The sequence below is a fragment of the Brienomyrus brachyistius genome, chromosome 16 (genome assembly GCF_023856365.1).
Source record: "Brienomyrus brachyistius isolate T26 chromosome 16, BBRACH_0.4, whole genome shotgun sequence".
Classification (NCBI taxonomy): domain Eukaryota; kingdom Metazoa; phylum Chordata; class Actinopteri; order Osteoglossiformes; family Mormyridae; genus Brienomyrus; species Brienomyrus brachyistius.
In genome coordinates this window covers 2697202-2721783 of record NC_064548.1, presented here as the reverse complement: position 1 = coordinate 2721783, position 24582 = coordinate 2697202, and the positions used below count along the sequence as shown (strand labels likewise).

Sequence of the window (24582 nt, the reverse complement as noted above, 5' to 3'; positions counted from 1 at the left end):
ATGCTTCTTGAACCACTGTTTGACATTTCGAACCCAATGAATCTTGGCATTCTTGTACTGGAATATGCCCATGCCAGTGGGGAAGAGAAAAATCCATTCATGATGGATGGAGGTGCAACCTGGCCAGTAGATTCAGGTACTCAGCTGACTTCACTTTATTGCAGCATAACGTAGCTGGGCTGCAATAATGATCCAATCAATGATCCTTTGCTAATACAAATTCAAATAGCGACGCGTTTTTTGGGCATGCAGTGTACAGAAGAGCCATGACTAAAAACAGCAGTGTACAGTGGACAGAAACAAAAAACGAGCCAGTACAGCTAATCAGAAAGTGAAAGAGCTGAGCAGCACGGAAGCAGTACTGACCACACTGAAGTCCAGGTTCTCTTCAATCCAAGCCTGTCCGTCCTTAAACTCATCATGCAGGCCCATCATATAGAGCGTGTCCAGTGCGTCAACAATGGTAGCTCCCATCTGGGAGTTTCCTGCAACAAGGGGAGAAAGAAAAACCCACTTTAGCCCATTACACTACTGTTACCGAATATCATTCACGGAGATGTAAGAACTGAAAAGCAAGCATATTATATATAATACCGTTCAAAAGTTTGGGGTCGCTTAGAAATTTCCTTGTTTTCCATGAACACAAACATTAAATGACATTGAATAGGAAATATAGCTAAATAAATAGGAAATAGACAATGACAAAGTTAGAAATAATCATTCCTGAATTTAAAATAATAATTGTGTTTTTCAGTCTTTGCTTTCTTCAAAGAGTCCTCCATTTGTAGCAAGTCAGTTTGTTGAGGTAATCTGATGAAATTTCACCCCATGCTTTTTGAAACATCTCCCACAAGTTGGACTGGCTTGATGGGCACTTCTTAGATACCATTTGGTCAAGCTGCTCCCATAACAGCTTAACAGAGTTGAGATCTGGTGACTGTGCTGGCCACTCCATTATACACAGAATACCTGCTGACTGCTTCTTCCCAAAGCAGTTCTTTGGAGCTGTGTAGCTTGGGTCATTGACCTGTTGTAGGATAAAATTAGCTCCAAATAAGCGCTGTCCACATGGTATGGCATGGTGTTGCAAAAGTGGTAGCCATCCTTCTTCAAAATCCCTTTCAGCCTGTACATATCTCCCACTTTACCATCACCACAGCATCATCTTGCCTCTACCATACTCAACAGACATTGTCAAGCACTTCTCCAGTATCTTTTAAATATATCTGTGTCTCACAAAATTTGATTTTTGTAATCCAAACACCTCAAACTTAGATTTGTCTACCCATAGCACTTTTTTCCCAATCTTCCTTTGTCCAGTGTCTGTCAGTATTTTCTTTTTATTGGTCATTCTGAGATACGGATATTTCTTTGCAATTCTGCCTAGAAAGCCAGCATCCCAGAGTTGCTGCTTCACTGTTAAGAACATAAGAAATTTAAAAACGAGAGTAGGCCATTCGGCCCATCAAGCTCATTTGGGGAGATCTTAACTAATAGCTCAGAGTTGTTAAAATCTTATCTAGCTCTGATTTAAAGGAACCCAGGGTTTTAGCTTGCGCTACACTAGCAGGAAGACTATTCCATACTCTAACTACACGCTCTGTAAAGAAGTGCTTCCTCAAATTCATTTTAAAATGTTCTCCTGCTAATTTCCACTTATGGCCACGAGTTCTAGTATTTAAACTAATATTGAAGTAGCCATTTGGCTGAACAGCATCAAGACCTGTTAGAATCTTATATACCTGGATCATGTCCCCCCTTATTCTCCTTTGCTCAAGGCTAAACAGATTCAGCTTAGCTAACCTCTCCTCATAAGACATTCCTCTAAGACCAGGAATCATTCTTGTAGCCCTACGTTGGACCTTTTCCAAGGCAGCAATGCCCTTCTTATAGGATGTTGATGTTGAGACTGGTCTTCTGCAGATACTATTTAATGGAGCTGCCATTAAAGGCTGTCTCTTTCTCGAACTACACTCACCTATATATTTATCCTCTCACTCAGTTGTGCTATGGAGCCTCCCTCTCCCCTTTCTGTCATGGTTAGAATCAGTTTATGCTGCTCTGTGAAGGGAGTAATACGCAGCACTGTATGAGATTGTCAGTTTCCTGGGAATTTCTTGTATAGAATAGCCTTCATTTCTCTGAACAAGAATAGACTGAGTTTCAGAAGAAAATTCTTTGTTTCTGACCATTCTGAGTGTGTAATTGAAACCACAATTGCTGATGCTCCAGATACTCAATTAGTCCAAAGAAGGCCAGTTTTTTTTGCTTCTTCCACACTTTGAACCCGACAAATGCATAATGTGTTGATTTTCGCACCCATTAATCTCAGGATGGTAATTTTGGATAGGTATAATGCTCAGGCATGAATCACATATCGCTGGAATTGAGAGAGATTACTCGATCCAGTCATTCACATTAGATGGAAAACAAAGTGAATTTTCACTTCCACAATGAACGTACTACCCTTCTGGGGAAAAAAAATGTATTTTATAATTGATTTCTTCTAAATCTATAAATTAAGGGATAGAAAAACACTCAAAAATTGGCTGGACTTCTACTAGAAATAACAAAATGCAGCAGTCTATTTATTAGGAAGATAATTACTTGATATTTTCGTAATATTTATTCACAGAAGTCTATATTTGTATGTTTGATGTCGAGCTCCATCAAAAGAGTTGAACTAGAATGCACTCATTATGTAACTGAAACACGGCTCACATGTAAACACAATGATGTGTTACAGTGCTGCTCTGCCGTTTGATGCTAAAATGCTGAGTAAAAGTTTCATTCTCAAATTTCACTTTACTAATAATAGCGTATATAGGCGGAAAAACAAAAAACAATAGAGATAAACATTCAGCATTATGTCTGTATTTATCCAGTGAACCATAAATAAGCAATGCTATGTTTCAATTTCTTTCAAATGTTATGAAGTTATATGTGCATGTGTGTATATATATATATATATATATATATATATATAAACCAGGGGCGGCATGGTGGTGCAGTGGTTAGCACTGTTGCCTCACACCTCTGGGACCCAGGTTCGAGTCTCCGCCTGGGACACATGTGTGTGGAGTTTGCATGTTCTCCCCATGTCATCGTGGGGTTTCCTCCGGGTGCTCCGGTTTCCCCCCACAGTCCAAAAACATGCTGAGGCTAATTGGAGTTGCTAAATTGCCCGTACGTGTGCATGCGTGAGTGACTGCTGTGTGAATGTGCCCTGCGATGGGCTGGCCCCCCATCCTGGGTTGTTCCCTGCCTTGTGCCCATTGATTCCGGGATAGGCTCCGGACCCCCCGCGACCCAGTAGGATAAGCGGTTTGGAAAATGGATGGATGGATGGATAAACCATCCATTGTTGTCTATCAGATAACTTCAACAAGTTACTAATTGGCACTAACCATGTATAACTGCATAATACTAAGCCATAGAAAGGTCTCCAGTAAAACCCCTCCATTTCCATATCATAGAGACTCTAAACTCAACATTTATAAGATTATATTTGCAGTGCCTGCAAATTTTTATATTAGATGAGACTAAAAATAGAGAAATTTCAGTAGGCGCATATGGTTTGACTGTGTCAGCATTTACGCATCAAATTAATGTTAATGTTCATTTAAATTCTTATTCAGTTTTCTGTGGTGAAAGGAGGATGGATGTGCAAAGTAAGAATTTTATTGTACCCCGAAACTCTTTTCTGTGCATTTGACAATAAAACTAACCTCCTGTTTCCATGGTTGATGTCAACAGATAGAAAGTGGTCTCAACATTAAAGATGAATTCATACAGATATTGCCGTTATCAAGCCCGTCTAAAAAAGTTGTTTTATCTAATGTTCCCCCATTTATTAGTAATGAACTACTGTCCAACATTCTGGGGCGCCACGGGAAGCTGGTGAGCCCAATTAGAACGATTCCTCTTGGCTGCAAAAATGCCGAATTCAGGCACGTCTTTTAGGCGGCAAACATTTATGAGTCTTAACGCCCCGCAGGAGGTCCTGGACGTGTCTGTTAAGATCACAGTGGAGGGGAAAGTTTATATGATTCTTATCAGCTCCGAGAATGTGAAGTGTTTTGCGTGGTTTTGGGAATGTGCGGCAGGCCTGCCCGCGAGGGGAGCCCCCCCCCCCCCCCCCCCCCGGGGGAGCGCGAGGAGGGGCACGAGGCCCCAGGGGTGCCGATGCTGTAGTAGCGGACCTGGACTCAGATCATGGGGGCCAGGAGGACAAGACCCCCCCGCCCACAGTCACTGATCCCCCACCCCCCCCGCTCCCGAACCGCGCCGGGACGGTGGGCTGACATAGGAGCCCGGCCCGGACGCAGCAGGGCCTGCTGGCGGCAGCGCGGTGAGTGACCCACCTGTAGATGACACCGCAGCAGAACATCCCGAGCCTGAGCTGGACCTGCACTTACCGGATTCTGATAATGATCATGAGGACGTAGAGAGTTTGGCTGATGACTTGGAGGACTCACAAGCCTCCATGAACTCCAGCACCCCTGTAGGTAGGACCAAGGTTTACTCTCTTGAGCAGATCTGTTTCTTTCTGGACAGCACTAAAGGCCAGAGAAAACCTAAGATAGAGTGCTATGTCCCTACTAACTGTTTTTAGCTTCATGTACGATGACAATGAGGAAATGTACTTTGGGCGAGCTTGATAAACAGAAGCGGTACAGATTAAAGAAGCTGATGAGCACTGTTAGGAGTGTGTTACGCCACCGCTAGCAGTACAGTGGGTTTATGTTCTATGTTTCTTGTCCTTTATCAGCTCTTTTTTTTACCAGTATTATGGCTTCGTTGATTTTTGGCTCGCTAAATATTAATGGGTGTCGCAGTGCTACTAAAAGAGCTGCGTTGTTTGATTACATTGCTATAAAAAAGGTGGATGTTGTGTTTTTACAAGAGACTCACAGTAATGAGGGGAACCAGGCTCAGTGGCGGGCTGACTGGGGCGGTCAGGTTGTTTTTAGTCATGGCTCTTCTGTCAGTGCTAGGGTCGCTCTGCTGTTCTCACAGAGGGTCCCAGTCCTGCGACCGGTGGTTACAGAAGTTGTACCTGGGAGGCTCCTGTGTGTTCAGTTTTACCTGCATGAACTGTTGTTCTCATTTATTAATGTGTATGCACCAAATGGCAGGCTCAGAACGGGTGGCCTTTTTTACAGATTTACATACGTTCTTAGAGACACTGTCACAGGAGAGCGTTGTTGTTCTGGCTGGTGATTTCAATTCTACTCTGGAGCACGTGCTCGACAGGAATCACGAGGAGCCTCACCCTGGTTCAGCTTCGGTTCTGCGATCTGTTGATTGACTAAACTTTGGTCTGACTGATGTGTGGAGAGACCATTTCCCAAAGTGCAGACAGTATACCTGGGTGAAGGTGAACTCTAACATGGTGTCTGCTGCTCAGCTGGACAGGTTTTATGTAAACTATCGGAATAAGGGCAGATTTTTAAGCTGTGGCATCGCTCCCTTCCCTCTTTCCGATCATCATTTTGCTTCTGTCACTTTCTCTTGCACTGATTTATCCTCGCAACATTGTTACTGGCGTTTTAGTAATAAATTAGTTCAGGACCACAACTTTGTACGATCTTTCTCTGTCTTCTGGGAGGTGTGGAGGGAGAAAAAAATCACAATTCAAGTCCCTCAGTAAATCGTGGGATATCGGAAAAGTGCAAATTGAGCTCTTCTGCCAGACCTATACTGCATATTTCCAGACTGAACTACAGAACCGGTTTAAAAGACTGGAAGATGAGATCTTGCGGCTGTGCACAGGAGCAGAGCATGGTACGGTGGGAGATGCTGAGGCCCTGCAGAGGAACTGACTCCTGTTGAAAGTCCTTCTGGTGGAGAGAGGGGTTGGAGCGATGGCCTGGGCCCGCTATACGAAGGAGACTGATATGGACGCCCCCACCGTGTATTTTTGGATTGGAGAAGCACAGGGAAGAGAGAAAGACCTTTCGGCACTTGATCCTCCCCAATGGGCGTAGCACGTTTGACAAGCACGAGCTTTTACAACACTCAATAGCCTTTTATGAGACCCTGTTCTTTGCTGAGGCCTGTGATCAGACAGTGGCTGATCAGTTTCTTTGGGACTTACCAAGTCTTTCAGTCACAGACAGAGATGAGCTGGAAGAGCCTTTGACTCTGACAGAACTTACTGCTGCTGTCCATGAGCAGTCAGTCAGGAAAGCACCAGGCCTGGACGGACTGACCGCGGAATTTTATAAATATTTCTGGCCCCTGATTGGTGTGGACTTGTTCTGTGTTTTTCAAGAAAGTGTTGATATGGGCCTTCTTCCATCCAGCTGCCGGAGGGCTGTTCTAACGCTGCTGCCCAAGAAGGGGGATCTGGGACTTCTGAAGAACTGGCGGCCGGTCTCGCTTCTCGGTGTGGATTATAAGATCTTGTCCAAAGCTCTGACTAACCGGCTGAAAACATGTGTTTCAACGATCATTCACTGGGATCAGTCTTCTTGTGTACTAGGGCGTTCAATTTTTGATAACCTTTTTTTAGCTTTTTTTTAAGATCTTTTGTCTTTTGTGTCAGAACAAGGTTTGGATGTAGGTCTGGTCTCTTTAGATCAGGAAAAAGCATTTGACAGAGTGGACCACACCTTTCTGTTTAAGACCCTTCAAATTTGGTTTTGGTCCAAAGATTGTTTCTTACATTAGACTGTTGTACACCAATGTGTGTAGCCTCCTGAACATTAATGGCTCTCTCCTTTTCCTGTCACCAGAGGGATACGGCAGGGCTGTGGGTTGTCTGGGCTGCTGTACTCACTGGCGGTGGAGCCGCTACTTCAGGCTTTTCGAAAGCGTCTCCAGGGAGTACCGGTACCTGGCATCAACCTTGGAGGAGGAGTGACTGTTACACTTACTGCTTATGCAGATGACGTCACTGTTTTTATCAGGTCCAACATGGATATGGAGGTGCCTACAGCACTTCTTGGTGATTTCCAGCGTGCCTCTTCCGCTCGAGTCAACTGGAGCAAAAGTGCCACGTACCTGCTGGGCCAGTGGTCCGGGCGGGGCCCTCCTCAACTGCCACAGCAGTGTGTATGGAGCAAGGATGGTATCAGACTGCTGGGTCTTTACCTGGGAACTGAGCACTTCATGGAGAAGAATTGGAGCGGATTGATTGACAGGATTACTGGAAGACTTTAGCGCTGGAGGTGGATCATATCGAGGGAGAGTGCTGATGATTAACAATTTGGCTGCCTCCATGAAGTGGCACTGACTCATGGTGCCAAATCCTCCGATGGACCTGTTGCATCAGGTCCAGAAGGGGTTTACTGATTTTTTCTGGAATGGGTACCACTGGCTCTCTCCGGGGATTCTTCATTTGCCAGTGTCTGAAGGAGGGCAGGGCCTGGTTCATCTGCTGAGCGAGGTCAGGGGGATGAGGCTCCAGTGTGCACAGACACTGCTTTACAGTACCGAACACCTGCTGTAGATGCATGTGGCCCTCGCCCTGCTCCGCAGCTGCGGAGGCCTTGCATATGATAAACAAATGTTTTTACTTTCTGGAGATGCACTTCAACTTATGGGTGTGAGTGGTTTTTATGCTTCGGTGCTGAACGCTTGGCGCTTGTTCCGGGTGGCACGGATGGAGAATGACCACTATGGCCTTGAGGAACCATCCATCCATCCATCCATCCATTTGCCAAACCGCTTATCCTATTGGGTCGCGGGGGGTCCGGAGCCTATCCCGGAATCAATGGGCACGAGGCAGGGAACAACCCAGGATGGGGGGCCAGCCCATCGCAGGGCACACTCACACACCATTCACTCACACATGCACACCTATGGGCAATTCAGCAACTCCAATTAGCCTCAGCATGTTTTTGGACTGTGGGGGGAAACCGGAGTACCCGGAGGAAACCCCACGACGACACGGGGAGAACATGCAAACTCCGCACACATGTGACCCAGGCGGAGACTCGAACCCGGGTCCCAGAGGTGTGAGGCGACAGTGCTAACCACTGCACCACCATGCCGCCCCCTTGAGGAACCATTCTTTAATAATTCCTTTTTTTCCTCGCAGCTGACACTTACAAATTCAGTTGATGAGATACTTGTTGTCATGCCCAGCTCGTCCGCTCCTCGTGTGTGCCACGCCCCCCTGATTACCCACGTGTTCTTTCCCGATTGTACCCAGCTGTGTCTAGTTACTTTGATCAGTCCTGTGTATTTCAGTCCGTGTCTTACCTGAGTCCGTTGTCCGTCATTGATGTTACCTGGTGTTTGTCGACCCGTATTTCCCAATAAACCCCAGTTTGCCCTGTTTTCCGCCTGCCTGCTTGTTCCTGTTCGCTCGCCTGCCCGACGATCGCCCTCTTCCAGCGTGATTGTGACATTTGTGGAGTTGGGGATCACAAGGGTAAAACATGTTTTAAATGCTGAGTCCGGACATTTTTTGTCACCTGACTCACTTGCTATCCAAGTGGGGTTCCGGTCTGTGAGGCTGCTTGGGAACCTTTTACATGCACTTTAAGGTTCTTTCCCCCCAACCTTTCAGGAATATTTACAGTGGGTTCTGGGTCGAGGTGCAACCTGCCCTTCCTTCCCAGAACAGTGTGTTACCCCGTTGGTAGCTGTTGATCGCAGTGACACTGGTCACATACTTTCCTTTCAGTACTTGCGGAATATCTGGTTCTCCCTGGCAGGGAGGAAACTTCTGTACCATGTTGCCGTTAAGTCTTTTTTCTTTCATGACCTGAAAGGGAGGCCAGATACGAAGTGGAGGCCCACTTGGCTGCTCCAGGGAAGTTTTTGCCGTCATGGAGGCTCCTCTATAAGAGACCGCTTCCCAAACGTTCAGGGGACCTCCAGTGGAGAATCCTGCACTGCATAATGCCCACCGACAGTTTTGTGTCTCGGTTTAATGCTGATGTTGTGTTTGTACTCTGATGTTGTGTTTGTGAGCGTGACACCTTCTGTCATTGTGCCAGAAGTGTCATGCCCGGCTCGTCCGCTCCTCCTGTGTGCCACGCCCCCTGCTTACCCACGTGTGTTTCCCGGATCGTACCCAGCTGTGTCCGTTTGCTTTCAATCAGTCTTGTGTATTTAAGTCCTGGTCTCCCCAGTTTTCCTTGTCTGTCATTGATGTCAGTCGATGTTCGTGCCCTCGTCCTTGGAATTAAACCCCTCGTTTGCCCTGATTCCTGGATGTCTGCCTGCTTTTTACCCGCCTGCCCGCACGATCGCCCGCTCCCCGTGTGATCGTGACAGAATGACGGACCACAAAAACAAAAGCAAGCGGAGCAAGCGAATCCCGGAAGAACCGGTAATCCCTCTTGGAGCCGGCACGTTGGCCAGGCTTTGGCCATTCAGTGAGGAGGTAATCGCTCCAGACCCGAACCACGTCACCCAGTTCTTCACCCTCCAGGGGTTATACTGGAGGGTGATGGACGAACTGGCTGGGCAGATGACGCCGGAAGCGGACCGGCTCGCCCAGCAGCTTGAGGACGGGTTCGCCACGTTTACTCCTGCTTCCCCTCCTGAAGTCCTGGAGCAGCTAGCCGAGGATCTCCGGAGGTTACTCCTGCTCCGGAGAGCGGTGGATCCCGCTCCGGACCAGCCGTCGCCGTCCTCGGACCTTGCTCCCGAGCAGCCACCTACGCCGCTCGCACAGCCGCTTGCGCAGCCGCCTGCGCCGCTCTCGCGGCCGCCTGCGCAGCCGCCTGCGCCGCTCTCGCGGCCACCTGCTGCAGCCGATCCTGAGGCACTCCCGTCTCCGCCTGCTGCAGCCGATCCTGAGGCGCTCCCGTCTCCGCCTGCTGCAGCCGATCCTGAGGCGCTCCCGTCTCCGCCTGCTGCAGCCGATCCTGAGGCGCTCCCGTCTCCGCCTGCTGCAGCCGATCCTGAGGCGCTCCCGTCTCCGCCTGCTGCAGCCGATCCCGAGGCGCCCCCGCTGCAGTCACCTGCAGTTCCCGGGCGAGCGCCCCCACGACGGCAGCCTGCAGCCGGCGGCGGCTCCCCCGCTCGCCTTGCCTTCGCCGGGGGTCCCTCCGGCTCCTTCGTCCCCGCCTCCGGTGCTCCCTCCTGCTCCCTCCCTGGCCCCTCCACGGGCCCCTCGCCCTGTCTCCTCAGCCCCTCCACGGGCCCCTCCGGCTCCGGTCTCCCGGTCGCCTGCGGCCCCTCCGGCTACCACCCGTCGCCCGCTGGGTTTCCCTCGGGCGCCCCTCTTTTCCCCCTCCTTGTCTCCCTTCGCTCCTCCCTTTGTCCCTTCGGTCCCCTCTCCACCTTCCGCCTCTGTCCCGCTGTCCTCTGTTCTTGGTCCCTTTGTTCTGCCCCGCTCCACTCCTGGTTACCCATCGTTCCCTCCCGTCACTCCCGCTCCTTTTGTTCCTCCTGTTCCCTCTGTTTCTCCCTTCCTGATCTGTCTCTCTGCCTTCCCGTCCCTTTGTCAGCTTCTGTCTTACGTCTTGTCCCTGGCTTTGTTCTGTGTCTCTGTCTTGTTCCCGGTCCCGTGTTGATGGGTTCTGTTTTGTTTTTCAGGTCCTGGTTTACCTCGTCCCGTCCGTCGCCCCCTTCCTTGGCGCGCCCGGTGAAGCGCGCCTTTGGGGGGGGGTTCTGTCATGCCCGGCTCGTCCGCTCCTCCTGTGTGCCACGCCCCCTGCTTACCCACGTGTGTTTCCCGGATCGTACCCAGCTGTGTCCGTTTGCTTTCAATCAGTCTTGTGTATTTAAGTCCTGGTCTCCCCAGTTTTCCTTGTCTGTCATTGATGTCAGTCGATGTTCGTGCCCTCGTCCTTGGAATTAAACCCCTCGTTTGCCCTGATTCCTGGCTGTCTGCCTGCTTTTTACCCGCCTGCCCGCACGATCGCCGCTCTGCCCGCGATCACCCGTGACACAAAGGACCTGTGATTATTTCTGATGATGGAGTTTTGGGTTTTTCCTGGTGATTCACGCTGAGTTACTGTTTGAGCTGTGATTAAGATTGGCTGCTAACTGCTTAATAAAGGTGTTTTAAAAGTCTCTCTCTCTGTCTCTCTCTCTCTTACTCTCTATTATGACATATATCAGTAACCCAGAATGTCCTGAAAACAAAAGTGGGTGACTCATGTATATACCATGTAATGAGCCTAAAATCATAAGGATAGAAAAATGCTCAAAAATGGACAGGGTTCAAAAAGTTAATCAGCAACAGTTTTCATCTGTGCTAACATAGTTGCAACGGGGTTTACTAATGATCACTGAACTTTTAAATGACAAGGTTGCATTAGCAAACCTAACCTTCCACTGGAACAGAGTGGAACAGATTCATCCATCCATCCATCCATTTTCCAAACTGCTTATCCTACTGGGTCGGGGGGGGGGGGTTTAGAGCATATCCTGGAAGCAATGGGCATGAGGCAAGGAACAATCAAGGATGGGGGGCCAGCCCATCGCAGGGCACACTCACACATGCACACCTATGGGCAATTTAGTAACTCCAATTAGCCTCAGCATGTTTTTGGTCTGTAGGGGGAAACCGGAGTACCCAGAGGAAAGCCCACGACAACATGGGGAGAACATGTAAACTCCACACACATATGACCCAAGGAGAGACTCGAACCCGGGTCCCAGAGGTGTGAGGCAACAGTGGTAACCAGTGCACCACCATGCCGCCCCCCAGAGGACTAATTGTTGCTGATAATGGGCCTCTGTACACCTATGTAGATATTCCATTAAAAAACAGCCGTTTCCAACAATGAAAATGATCTACAAAATTAACAATGTCTACACAGTATTTCTCATAAATCTGATGTTATTTTAATGGACAAAAAACATACAAGGAAATTTCTATGTGACCCAAAACTTTTGAATAGTAGTGTATATGATTCAAAATATATTTAAATTTATATATATATAAAATGTAGAATTTGAAAAAAAAAATCACATCAATGAAGAACAGTAAGACTAGCCTGGAGTGAACCCTGAATGAATAAGTAGAGAGAGAGAGAGAGAGAGAGAGAGAGAGAGAGAGAGAGAGAGAGAGAGAGAGAGAGAGAGAGAGAGAGAGAGAGAGAGAACAAGGACATTGTTTGCTGCTAATCTGACCTGGCTGCTGCTGTCATTGATTCATTTAACCTTCCACTGCCCAAGTAGGTCAGTGAGAAACAAGCTCTCACTGGGGCTGCCGATCTGCCAGTGAAGGCAGGACATAAACCTCGATGGGCTTGATAAAGCAAGCAGCATGACTGGTACTTTAAGAGGGTTTCAGAGTGAGGCTCCATCAAAGGCTGAATCTGCCCCCCGCTGACCACTGGAGCTGCTGTTACTATTATTGACAAAGCCCTAAATCACTCTAAAAATAGCCCTGCTGCAGCAGCTCCCTCTCAGGCTAATCGGGGCAGGGGCTCATCACACATTAGAAGCCTGCACACAGCCACAAGCTGCCCCAGCTGGTTTCAACATGGTGCCATGGACAGCTGTTGCATATAGGGCTACCAAGCCTGTGGATGATGTGGTTAACCTGACCCTGCGCTCTCTACTAGAGCACCTTGACACCTCAGGGATCTATATTGGAGTACTACACACGTGGACAAAATTGTTGGTACCCTTCAGTCAATGAAAGAAAAACTCACAATGGTTACAGAAATAATTTTAATCTGACAAAAGTAATAATAAATAAAAATTCTATGAAATTTAACTAATAAAAGTCAGACATTGATTTTTAACCATGCTTCAACAAAATTAATACAAAAAAAACTCATGAAACAGGCCTGGACAAAAATGATGGTACCCCTAACTTAATATTTTGTTGCACAACCTTTTGAGGCAATCACTGCAATCAAACGATTCCTGTAACTGTCAATGAGACTTCTGCACTTCTCAGCAGGTATTTTGGCCCACTCCTCATGAGCAAACTGCTCCAGTTGTCTCAGGTTTGAAGGGTGCCTTTTCCAGACGGCATGTTTCAGCTCTTTCCAAAGATGCTCAATAGGATTGAGGTCAGGGCTCATAGAAGGCCACTTTAGAATAGTCCAATGTTTTCCTCGTAGCCATTCTTGGGTGTTTTTAGCTGTGTGTTTTGGGTCATTGTCCTGTTGCAAGACCTATGACCTGCGACTGAGACCAAGCTTTCTGACACTGGCCAGCACATTTCTCTCTAGAATCCCTTGATAGTCTTGAGATTTCATTGTACCCTGCACAGATTCAAGACACCCTGTGCCAGATGCAGCAAAGCAGCCCCAGAACATAACAGAGCCTCCTCCATGTTTCACAGAAGGGACAGTGTTCTTTTCTTGATATGCTTCATTTTTCCGTCTGTGAACATAGAGCTGATGTGCCTTGGAAAAAAGTTCAATTTTTGTCTCATCTGTCCATAGGACATTCTCCCAGAATCTTTGTGGCTTGTCCACATGTAGTTTGGCAAATTCCAGTCTGGCTTTTTTATGACTTGTTTTCAACAATGGTGTCCTCCTTGGTCGTCTCCCATGAAGTCCACTTTGGCTCAAACAACGACGGATGGTGCGATCTGACACTGATGTTCCTTGAGCTTGAAGTTCACCTTGGATCTCTTTAGAAGTTTTTCTGGGCTCTTTTGTTACCATTCGTATTATCCGTCTCTTTGATTTGTCATCAATTTTCCTCCTGCGGCCACGTCCAGGGAGGTTGGCTACAGTCCCATGGATCTTAAATTTCTGAATAATATGTGCAACTGTAGTCACAGGAACATCAAGCTGCTTTGAGATGGTCTTATAGCCTTTACCTTTGACATGCTTGTCTATAATTTTCTTTCTAATCTCCTGAGACAACTCTTTCCTTCGCTTCCTCTGGTCCATGTTGAGTGTGGTACACACCATGTCACCAAACAACACAGTGACTACCTGGAGCCCTATATATAGGTCCACTGACTGATTACAAGATTGTAGACACCTGTGATGCTAATTAGTGGACACACCTTGGATTAACATGTCCCTTTGGTCACATTATTTTCAGTCTTTTCTAGGGGTACCATCATTTTTGTCCAGGCCTGTTTCATGAGTTTTTTTTTATTAATTCTGTTGAAGCATGGTTGAAAATCAAAGTCTGACTTTTATTAGTTAAATTTCATCGAATTTTTATTTATTATTACTTTTGTCAGATTAAAGTTATTTCTGTGACCATTGTGAGTTTTTCTTTCATTGACTGAAGGGTACCAACAATTTTGTCCACGTGTGTATTTGTGAAAATCACCTCAGCTTTTAATACCCTTGACCCTGAACTGCAGCTGCTGTGACATATTCCACCTGTTGTTGGATCACAGACTTTCTTACAGACAGAAGACAGCAGGTACAACTGGGGAAACATAGATCCTATCTAAGGCTGTAACCCTTCAGTGAAATTTCTGAAGTTTGCCGATGACCCGACTGTTGTCTGTCTCATAACTAATGGTTATGAAACTGGCTACAAAGCCCGAAACAGGCAATATCATGGTGCAGGCAAAATCATCTGGTGCTCGATACCCTGAAGACTTTTTAGAATGCCCCCCCCCCATCAATGGTGCTATGGTCACCACTGCAGAATCCCTATTATGACTGGGAACTCCTCCCATTGTCACATACTCGTTGGACTGTATCTATGGCCAGGTGTACAAATAATTATTCGAAGGCAATAAATTACATCATTTGAAAACAATTCCAGAATATGTTTTGAATAAAAGTTTTTCTTGTTTCTTTACATAATACTCAAAATAGTAACATTTTAGACGGTTTTTAAAATTTGTTCTTCAAGATCCTCAATTTCATTTCCAATTTTGACCATTTTTACACAGTGTACAAATAATTCTTGGCTACACTGTGTATTGTTTGTTGTCATGTTGTATGTTCATACCAACTCACTCATTCATAACTGGATTCTTATTTTGGTCCATATTGCTTGTCTATAAGTGCTACTCAGTATTTTAAATACTGCATCACTTTTAGAGTATATCTGGTGGTCATCGGTATTCCTTAGTAAGTTTGATATCGAGACGTGATGAATAAATATTCCTACTGCCTTTACTGATGCTAGTCAATGACACTAGCATGGTCTGGTGCTGCCTTAGTTTTTAACAAAGTCATTAGTCACTTGCCAAAAACAGGGAACAATCTCAGCATTATTTTTTGTATGGTTATTTATCCATCTCCTTCCTAAGTATGTCGGGCATTTTTATTTCCAGCTGGCACTGCTTTCCTCAGTCAGGTGTTTCAGCCTCACTGAGGTTCAGGGTAGGAAACATTCACCTGGAAACCTTTCAAAGAATCCAGTGAGGTTAGCTTTCTCATGCTTCTTTTCAACATCTCATCACTAGAGGAGGTGGTGCAGGCAGTCTCCAACAAAATCAGGATTCTAGCAGGTCTTCCTGCTCTGCATCACCAGAGAAATTTAAATATTATGAACCAGCCAGGGTGGGATCCAGGCAGCCCATGAACAGCCTGCAGAGTAACGCTTCATTGCTGTTTTGTCAAATCATAAAAATTTATTTGGATCAGACCAGAAACATCTGCCATAACAGGACTCCAACAAACAGTTATTTGGCTGTCCTGCTGCTGTTTTATTTTATTTATTTTTTTTGGGGGGGGGGGTGCTTTTATTAATGACACTTGCACATGCTTTCACAACTGTGCACTGCACAATGCACTGCTCTCCTCACAGTCTTGTCCAGCAAATATGTCCACATGCCGTCATAAAAACCTGTCTACACACAATGGCTGAATGTCCTGTAGCTGTATGGCCATGGGGAACCGGAAAGGGTTAGTAGAGAAATGAGATTAGGCCTCATGAGGTCCTAAACATGCAGACAATGACAGTCTATGAGGGGCATGTGTAACACAAAATGGTTTAATGTCTTGAACAGAAGCTGGTACAATGAGGGCCAAAAACAGCTGTGTGGCTAAAAAACAGGCGAGGGTCATAAATGCAGATGGGCAAACGCAAAAAAGCACAAGGCATACATGTGGTTGTAAACAGACAATAGTCAAAAACATGCAGCCACACTAATCAGGCAAAAGGCAGCGTTGCAAACAGGAAGGCAAAGTAAAGGTCAGAACACAGCAAGGCAGGAGTTGATAAAGACTAAAGTGCAGGAGAAAACCCTGACAATCGTACAAGGAAGGACTGGGTAAATAGGGTCAGAGAACAAGAAACCACTGGATCCCCGCAAGAGATTCTGGAAACTGGAGTCTGCTACACTGTACATGGACCGTGACAACCCACTCCTCTACCGTACTGATCATCGCAGTGAAGTTCCATGGCCTGCTTGGTCACTGTACCCAATTCTAACCCTCCAACCCACAGCTTCATTCATATGTGCTTCAGTGTGATGGATACCTCCTGAGGAACAGCTCTGTCTTCTGACTGTTATACGCTGACTAGCTAATGGCTCTCCGGCGTAGAATAGAGTACTTTCTGGACCATTTGTAAATGACGGCACTTCACACGACTATGTGAGCAGTTAATGAAGCATTTAAACTGAATGATCAGAAAATATTCCACTGCATAACATTTAAGACACAAAAATATACAACCTGAATAACATGGTGAAACTGGTGATAGGGAAAGTAGTTCTCCTACAGAGCCCAGTCATGTTAGAAGACATGATTAACTCTGACTGAACCACTCTGTCACATAAAGTGACATTATGACTGAGCTGTGACCCTGTGATTGTGCTGTTACCTCGTTGTGATTCAGATGCTGTGGTTTAGCTGTGCTGTTTTGTGGTGCTATGACGTCACCGTCATTCGGATGTTGTGAATGAGCTGTGCTGTATTGTGGTGCTGTGACCTCACCCTGATTTGGATAACGTGACTGACCTTTGCTATTTTGTGATGCAGTGAGCCGCCATGATTTGGATGCTGTGGCTGAGCCCCTGTTCACTACATGTCCAAAAAATGGAGGGTTTAAATACTGGGACCCAGTGGTGGCTGGCCCATAGGGGGCGCTCGGGCACCGCCCTCCCAGATGTGGGGGAGGGGAGGGAAGGGAATATACATTTTTTTATTTTTTTTTAATCAATGTCAGTTTTACTTAATAGTGTGTGCCTACATGCAATCTGAATTTTTTTTTTGTTGCCAAAGAGGAGGGACAGATTAGGGGAAAAAAGAAAAGAACAAAAAAAAGGAGTACGTGAGAAACAATCTGAATTATTTAAACAACATTTCCACCAACTGACTCTCATTCAACAGTGAATTTCCACCGACAGATTTCCACCAATCATTTCTCTTCTTGGACGTTCATCAAAGTGCCTCAGAAGTGCAGCGAAATAGCCAATCGTGTATGGTTACTAGGCGAATATAATAAAGATTTCACCTATCAGAATCGCCGAATTAAATGGTTTTGGGGCGCTGGAAATATTGGCCCTGCTACAGAAAATGCGGGAAAGTTTTGGATCGCTCTCAGGTCAGTCAGTCAGAGGGAGATGATGGTGATGACGACAGTTGAGGGGCAGTTTCCAACAAGTTTGGTGAGATCGTTATTGAATTACCCTTTTCCGAGAAGGACGATGGGGGAAAAAATCCATATTAAGGAGCTGGGACCCGACAAGCCTGAATTAAATATCACCCAGCCAACTAAGGAAATTAAATTATGATTGTGAAATTGTTGTCATTTTCTGACTGTTCATTTGAATGCTTATACTGGACTAGGAAAGGAAATCTATTGGTACATCAGCCCCACCAACATTTTTTTTCACCACCCGCCACTGCTGGGACCTCTCTCTCAAAATCAACGTCCTGCTCAATCTGCATCTCATCTGCATAGCATACAGTCTCTCCCAGATTCCCACAGGCTCTGCCAGAATCAGCTTATTATGGTGACAGTTTCAAATCCTGCTCCAGACCCAATCTGGATGCTACCCAGAGATGACACACTAAAAGTTGAGTGACAATAAGCACAGGAAAAAAACAATGTTAAAAGCTACTCCAGGAAATGGCACCAGTGTGCAAGCAACTCTCTCATAATGCATCTGCAACAAAGGAGGGACCAGGGCTAGGTGAGGTGGACCTGGTCAGGACACATTTCACAACTAGAATAAGTATCTTGATCTAATTACATAAACAGATATACTTTAAGCTTTAATAATGCTGTTGTTCAAAGTTGCCTTCTTGGCCAGAAGGTTGCTTGGTAAAGTTAGACATAGCTGAAGAGGTGCGTGCGATGCATGCTAGCAGGAAGTGTATGCAGCTCGATATGTAAATCAGTAGACAACCTGCACTCAGCAAGCGACACAGTGTGTCTGATGGCTTGTCATGCAGCATCACATCAAACATCTCTACAAGCTATTATTAAGGATCAGCAGCAGGCCCTACTAGTCTAACAGAGAATTACAACTTCATGTAGGCTCTTATGTGGTATATCATGTCTAGCTGTGAAGAAAATAACCTGCGCAGATCCTGTTGCATTGTGAGATGTATCACTTGGTGTGACATGGATGTTCTGAATATGCACTCACCAAAGATGTTGGTGGAATGCCCCTTCTTGGCCAGCGGCTTGAGCTCGTTGTGTCCCCAGCCATACTGCCGGTAGCTGTCCCAAGCATGCTTCATCATCTGGAAGATGAAGTGACATATGGTGTATAACACGGCCTGTCTGTCAGCTGCCTGATTCACTGTGGTGGCAATGAGCTTCCAGAACCCAGGACTTTATAACCATGGAGATCTTACACAGTTCCATACTATAATATACTAAACTATACCACACAATGCTATGTTATGCCACACTATACTTAAATAAACAGACTGATATGCAGACACACATACCTCCACAGAGCAGCAGGCCTAATTAGACACCATAAGAAGCAACATACACATTTATAACATGTGCACACATCCATATTCCACAGTTGCTACAATTCACACCATGCAACAGATGCAACTGATGATGATAACTGAGCCAAAGATGGTTTATCTGTATATGCCCATACAGAATATAAAAATGGTGCAATTCTAGAAAAAGAGGCAATGTAGCGGTGGTTTCATTTCCTTTTATATCACAACAGCAAGAACATACTATGTACTTCCTGCTGTGATACTGTAACCCAAATTCCCTCACAAGGTAGGATACATGAGACATATGGATATAAAACCAGCATAATATAGTCTCCCTTTGCAAAAGCACAATGCATTGTAAAGTGTACACAAAGTCCTGTTTGTGTCTGTGAATGGAGAAGCGATGGATGATGATGTTCCTTGGTACGTAACAGGCACTGACCATCCCCTATTCACAGTGCCAGACACCGCTGAATCACAGCACCAGGTACCACCCAGCCCCTAATAACAGTGTCAGCACCCAGTCAGACTGTCCACTTTTTTCCACTAGTTCTGCCCACTATCACAGGTCTAAGAGTAACAGGATTGTGCACCATTCATATCTGAATTGAAAACGGTTGTGAAAATCCAATGGATGGAGTTGAAGTATAAAGTATACTTTATAAAGTATAGTGTATAAAGTACACCACCTCCTGACACTAGCGCAGTGGAAATGTGTTCTGTACAGTGATGAATTACGCTCCTCTGTCTGACAGTCTAATGGCCGAGTCTGAGTTTGGTGGATGCCAGGAGAATATGGAAGTATATATTGGACTTCATTATTTGTAACCCACAGAAGCACAGGCACTGATGTTGAATGGGAAAACTTGGCTTGCAATCTCCATTCTAGTTCATCCCAAAAGTGATTGATGGGTATGAGGTCAGGGCTCTGTGTGGGCCAATAAAGTTCTTCCACATCAACTATGTTTTATGGACCTTGCTTTGTAACCCTAAGCCATCAAATACATTCAACATCAGTGCCTGACTTCATAAATGCTCTTCTGGATGAATGGGAAAAAAATCCTGCAAATTTCAAAATCTTGTGGACAGTCTTCCTAGAAGAGTGGCAATTGTTATAGCTGCCAATGAGGGACCAACTGCATAATAATCCATATGGATTTAGAATGGGATGTCATAAAAGTTCCTCTAGGTGTAATGGGCAAGTGTCACAATACTTTTTCATTTTCAATTTCAAGAATAATGTGTAGTAGATATAAAATGTACACACACTTCTGCCTACTGGCAGATATTTTTATGATAAAAGATTTAACTATAATATATTATAACTTATTCCACCTTTATTTCAAAATTGCAATCTATACAAAAAAGGTGAAAACAAATCAGATACCGTTTTAAAAGCAAAAAAAAAAAAAAAAGATTAAGTTTATTCCTGAAGAATAAATTTTCATCCTTTATTTGCTGTTTGCGCAAGTACAGATACATTGGAGTTCTTCAATTTGCCCGCCCCATCTTGCTTCCCATAGCTTTGGGGTCACAGCACAGGGTTAGAGAATGTGCAATTCTGATATTCTTTTGGATGCATCATACTGCAATACCCATGGTCTGCAAAGAGCTTTCAAAACATGAATGAGATTTCATCAGTCAAAGGTATAAATCAGAAGAACAAGATGAGGATGTCCTTCCAAGAATGATGAGAAAACTAGGAGAAAACTGGTCAGTGAGGCCATCAAGAGGCCTACAGCAACATTAAAGGAGCTTCAGCAATGCTTCAGTAATGGATGTTCCTTACATGTGACAACAATCTCTTGTCTTCTTCATATGCCTGGGTTGTGGGGTAGGGGAGCAAGACGGAAGCCTTTAGTCACAAAGTAAAACATCCAAGCCCAGCTTAACTTTGCAAATAGGTACAGTATGTCCAAAATTTCAAAAGCAGAAATATAAGGATACAAGCAAAAAGGTATGCATCCATGTAATGTAACTGCGATACAAAAAATAATTCTATCTGTTCAATTTTTGCTCTTCAACTCTATATCTTCTCTCCACACTTCCAAGTTAATGCCGATGCTTGTGGTCAACCAATCAGAAAGTTTATCATTATAAGCTCCACTCTAGTAATTTGTGTTCGAACGAAAAGTACGAATGAAGAATAGGGACTAAAAAAAGGTTCCGAAACTGCCTCTGAGGAACTACAATCAGCCAAGTTCCTGAGAAGGGAATGTGACAGAAGTTCCTTGTTTCTGAAAAAAGTCCTGGTGACATTCATATTCGACATCGGCCCTTTTCTAGTTTAAAAAGGATGTTTATTAATATCTTTACTGAACAGGGAGGCTTGTTATGCTCTGCCATACTGAAAATAGGATCTCAGGCTAGTCACACGAAACTCTAGTGAGCGTGATGTTCTGGGGAGGGCTTTTGTATGCTCTCATTTTCTCCATGAAGAGGAGCCATTCCTGCAGAAGACATCACATACTCCCCCCATTCAAAATGAAGGTAAAGTGGGGCTTATACCCCTGACACACCACATTTAATCAAATACAGGGTGCTTAAGGGAGCCAGGGCAGTAATGAGATGACTGTTGCACACGGTTGTAAATTCTCATTAAGGAAAACGATTGCTGATAGACCGTCTCATAGCAACAGCGATGCACATGTGGCATATGCCACTTACCACCAAGGTGTGTGATTAAAAAAAAAAAAAAACATCCCTACTTAATCTCTACGTCTCATGATTCGATTATGATTCATGGGGTAACCATTTGATTATAAACCGATGCTTGATTCATTACGATGCATCTCATCCATAATTGATTATGCAAATATTCAGAGTAAGTCGAACTTTGTTTGTGACATGCCATTCTGTGATAACATTTTGTAAAAACTCTACAAAATGAGCACCCATTTCGCTTTATTAAAGGACTCTACTTTGTAGTACATGAGATTGCAGCTGCAAGTCATCAGTAACGTTCTATGCAGTCAAGGTTACATACGCATCTGTAGTTATGGCCATTCAGGAATCGCACATGACAGCCACCCAGCTAGCATGTTTCACTGACTCCTTAACTCCAGCTTTCGTGTCATTGAATAGAGCGGGTGTAGCTGCGTCTGTGAAAAACAAACTCCACGATGGTATTCTGTACATTTATTCCAAGGTACGCAGAAGAAGGCGATAGCTTGCATTTTCCACTGCAGAACAAGGATGGCGATCCCTTACATTAAATGAAGCAATAGATGGCGTGACTTTGCCCTTTCGGAGTTCGGCTGATATCAGAGCTTCTTGCTGCTGAACTTATTGCTTTCCCTATGCCATGTCTTCTATCTGACTGGCACACCTGGCACAAAAGTTTAAAGTAGCTTCCAGAAAGCAGACTATTGTTTCAAAATAACTTCATTTAAATTTATTTAATTGTATATTTCAATATAGTTTATCTATACATTTTTTTAAAGAATTCCTTTTTTGGCATTGATCCTTCCTTTAACACCTGCAACGCGATGCCTCATAAAAATGATTACTTGCCCCACTGCCACTTTGAAAGCACTGAAACATATCTTGTACTTATTTGCAAATAGTGTTTTTGTTGGAAATTCATAATCTGTACCTGACAAGAATTCGTTGCTCGGATTTGATGATTTTTTTACAAGCACCATTTCGCCAAATGGGCAGCTGATCAACACAAAACTAGATAAAATGTTTATAGATTTTTCAATTTTATTTCATGCAGCCCGAAATAATAATTAAAAAAAACAATTTGTATAATGATACTGTCATGCCCTGCTCGTCCGCTCCTCGTGTGTGCCACGCCCCCTGCTTACCAACGTGTGCTTCCCTGATCGTACCCAGCTGTGTCCGTTTACTTTCAATCAGTCCTGTCTATTTGAGTCCTTGTCTTATCAGAGTTCGATGTCTGTCATTGATGTTAGCTGTTGTCAGTCTGCGTCAGATGTTTCCCAGTCCGCGCTACAACATTAAATACCCGTTTCACCCCTTATTCTGCCTGCTTCCTGCTTTCCCGCCTACACGCTTGATCGCCTGCTTTTAATCGCCGCGATCGTGACAGATAGTTTACACAATTCATTTAAAAAATTAGCCCTGCAACGGGCTGGTCCCCCATCCTGGGTTGTTCCCTGCCTTGTGGCCATTGCTTCTAGGATAGGCTCCGGACCCCCCGCGATCCAATAGGATAAATGATTGGAAAATGGATGGATGGATTTTAAAAATGAAAGAAAATTAATATTATTATAATGAGTTCATGTGAATGACCCATGTACTCCTCGTTGTGTTAATTTTACATTAATTTAGGAATTCAATGTGTGAATATTTCTGATAATTTTATTTATGAGGTTTTCATATTAGGTACGATTAATCCAGGTTAATTACAGACAACTGTGTAATTGATTTGATATTTTTTTAAAATGCATTCACAGTCCTAGAATTTCTGAGATTTGCTACAGGAACAATCGGATAAAAAGTTACCAAACGCCAAACTGTCTTAGTGGAGGTTGCCTGCACAAGAAGGCAGGGGTGGGACACGGAATTTATAAGAGGATAATCATCAGTTGTGTCACAAAGGTCAGTCACTTTAACACAAAGGTCAGCTGTATTCTCACAGGCTGATACAACTCACACTGTTTGTTTTGCTGCTATTGGTGAAGCCCCATATCCATTCATGACTTATTTAATAGCAGTTTCGTGTTTCCCTGTACAATGCAAAACGGCAAACTGGAGATGGACGCCTTTCTCCTGCCCTCATCCTGACCATGCCCCCAGCCACCCCCCTGCCACAGCCTGTGACTGACCTCTCGGATCTTGTCCCGCTTCTCCTTCATCTCAGGGTCCCCAGGGTCGCCGTCATTGATGCCCACTAACCGAGGCATGGGCACCGGGGACAGAGGTAGGGCTGCAGCCTCCTTCTTGTGGAGGTCCTGGGCCATGCGGTTCTTTTCTGTCTGGATTTCAGCTCGTAGCTCTTGGTGAGTCTTTCTCAGCTTTTCCTTGGCCTCCTGCAAGGCTTGCTCATGGTCAGCACGGATCTTTCTCCTTAGGCTCTCCTCTTCCTCCCTGTAGGCGCAGAGAGGGAGGATGGGGAGACTCAGGCACTGGCAGGAGCATGAAAGCATATACACCTGGATGTTGAATGGCTTGGGCTTAGGCAGTGATCAGAAGGTCACCACCTCTAATATTGTGCTTGGCAGATTAGTCGGGTATCTGTTAGGCTCTTGGGCACCCTGCCTGAAATGCTCAAGGATAAATCACCAGATCCTGTGTTCTAACCATAAGTTTCACTGTCACCCGTGTTTGTCTCAGAGCACAGGAAGATGGGATATATGAAAAGAAGCATTCCAACATATTTCTGCGAATAAGGCATCATTGTTGCATTTTTTATTTGGCTATTATTAGAGCTTAGATGAAGCAAAGTCAGAGTACTTAACCCTTCGCTTACTGAATTAAGGCTAAGAACCAACATGCATTAAGAGGTCAGATGGTCCAAGCTGTCTTATCAGCCCTTACCCAGTGCAACATTCTCAAAGTATAAAACAAACCAGTGCTTTGCCCATGCTGGGTAGCGAGACCATAATCCTTCACTTAGGGTGCACAGCTACTCTATATGGACAAAAGTATTGGGACACACCTCTTAATCATTGAATTCCGGGATTTCATTCAGATCCATTGCGTATAAGCCATGAGGTATATAAAATCAAGCATGTAGGTTTACAAACATTTGGGAAAGAATGGGTTGTTCTGCACAGTTCAAGCATTTGATATGAATTCAAACATTATACTGTCATAGGATGCCACCTTTGCGTAAGTCAGTTCGTGAAATTTCTTTCCTTCTAGACATTCCACGGTCAACTGTAAGTGGCACTAT

General features: G+C 45.0%; 1 protein-coding gene across 3 annotated transcripts in view; it reads right to left on the bottom strand.

Annotated features, from left to right (window-relative positions):
* man1a2 (mannosidase, alpha, class 1A, member 2) overlaps nt 1-24582 on the bottom strand; it is a 92683-nt gene that overhangs the window by 29329 nt on the left and 38772 nt on the right. For all 3 annotated transcript variants that reach the window (XM_048979030.1, XM_048979033.1, XM_048979034.1), the window contains exons 3-5: nt 23513-23774; nt 18404-18500; nt 367-485 (exon numbers count right to left, since the gene is read on the bottom strand). In XM_048979030.1, the coding sequence (XP_048834987.1) occupies nt 367-485; nt 18404-18500; nt 23513-23774 (478 nt within the window). The remainder of the gene's footprint in view (nt 1-366; nt 486-18403; nt 18501-23512; nt 23775-24582) is intronic.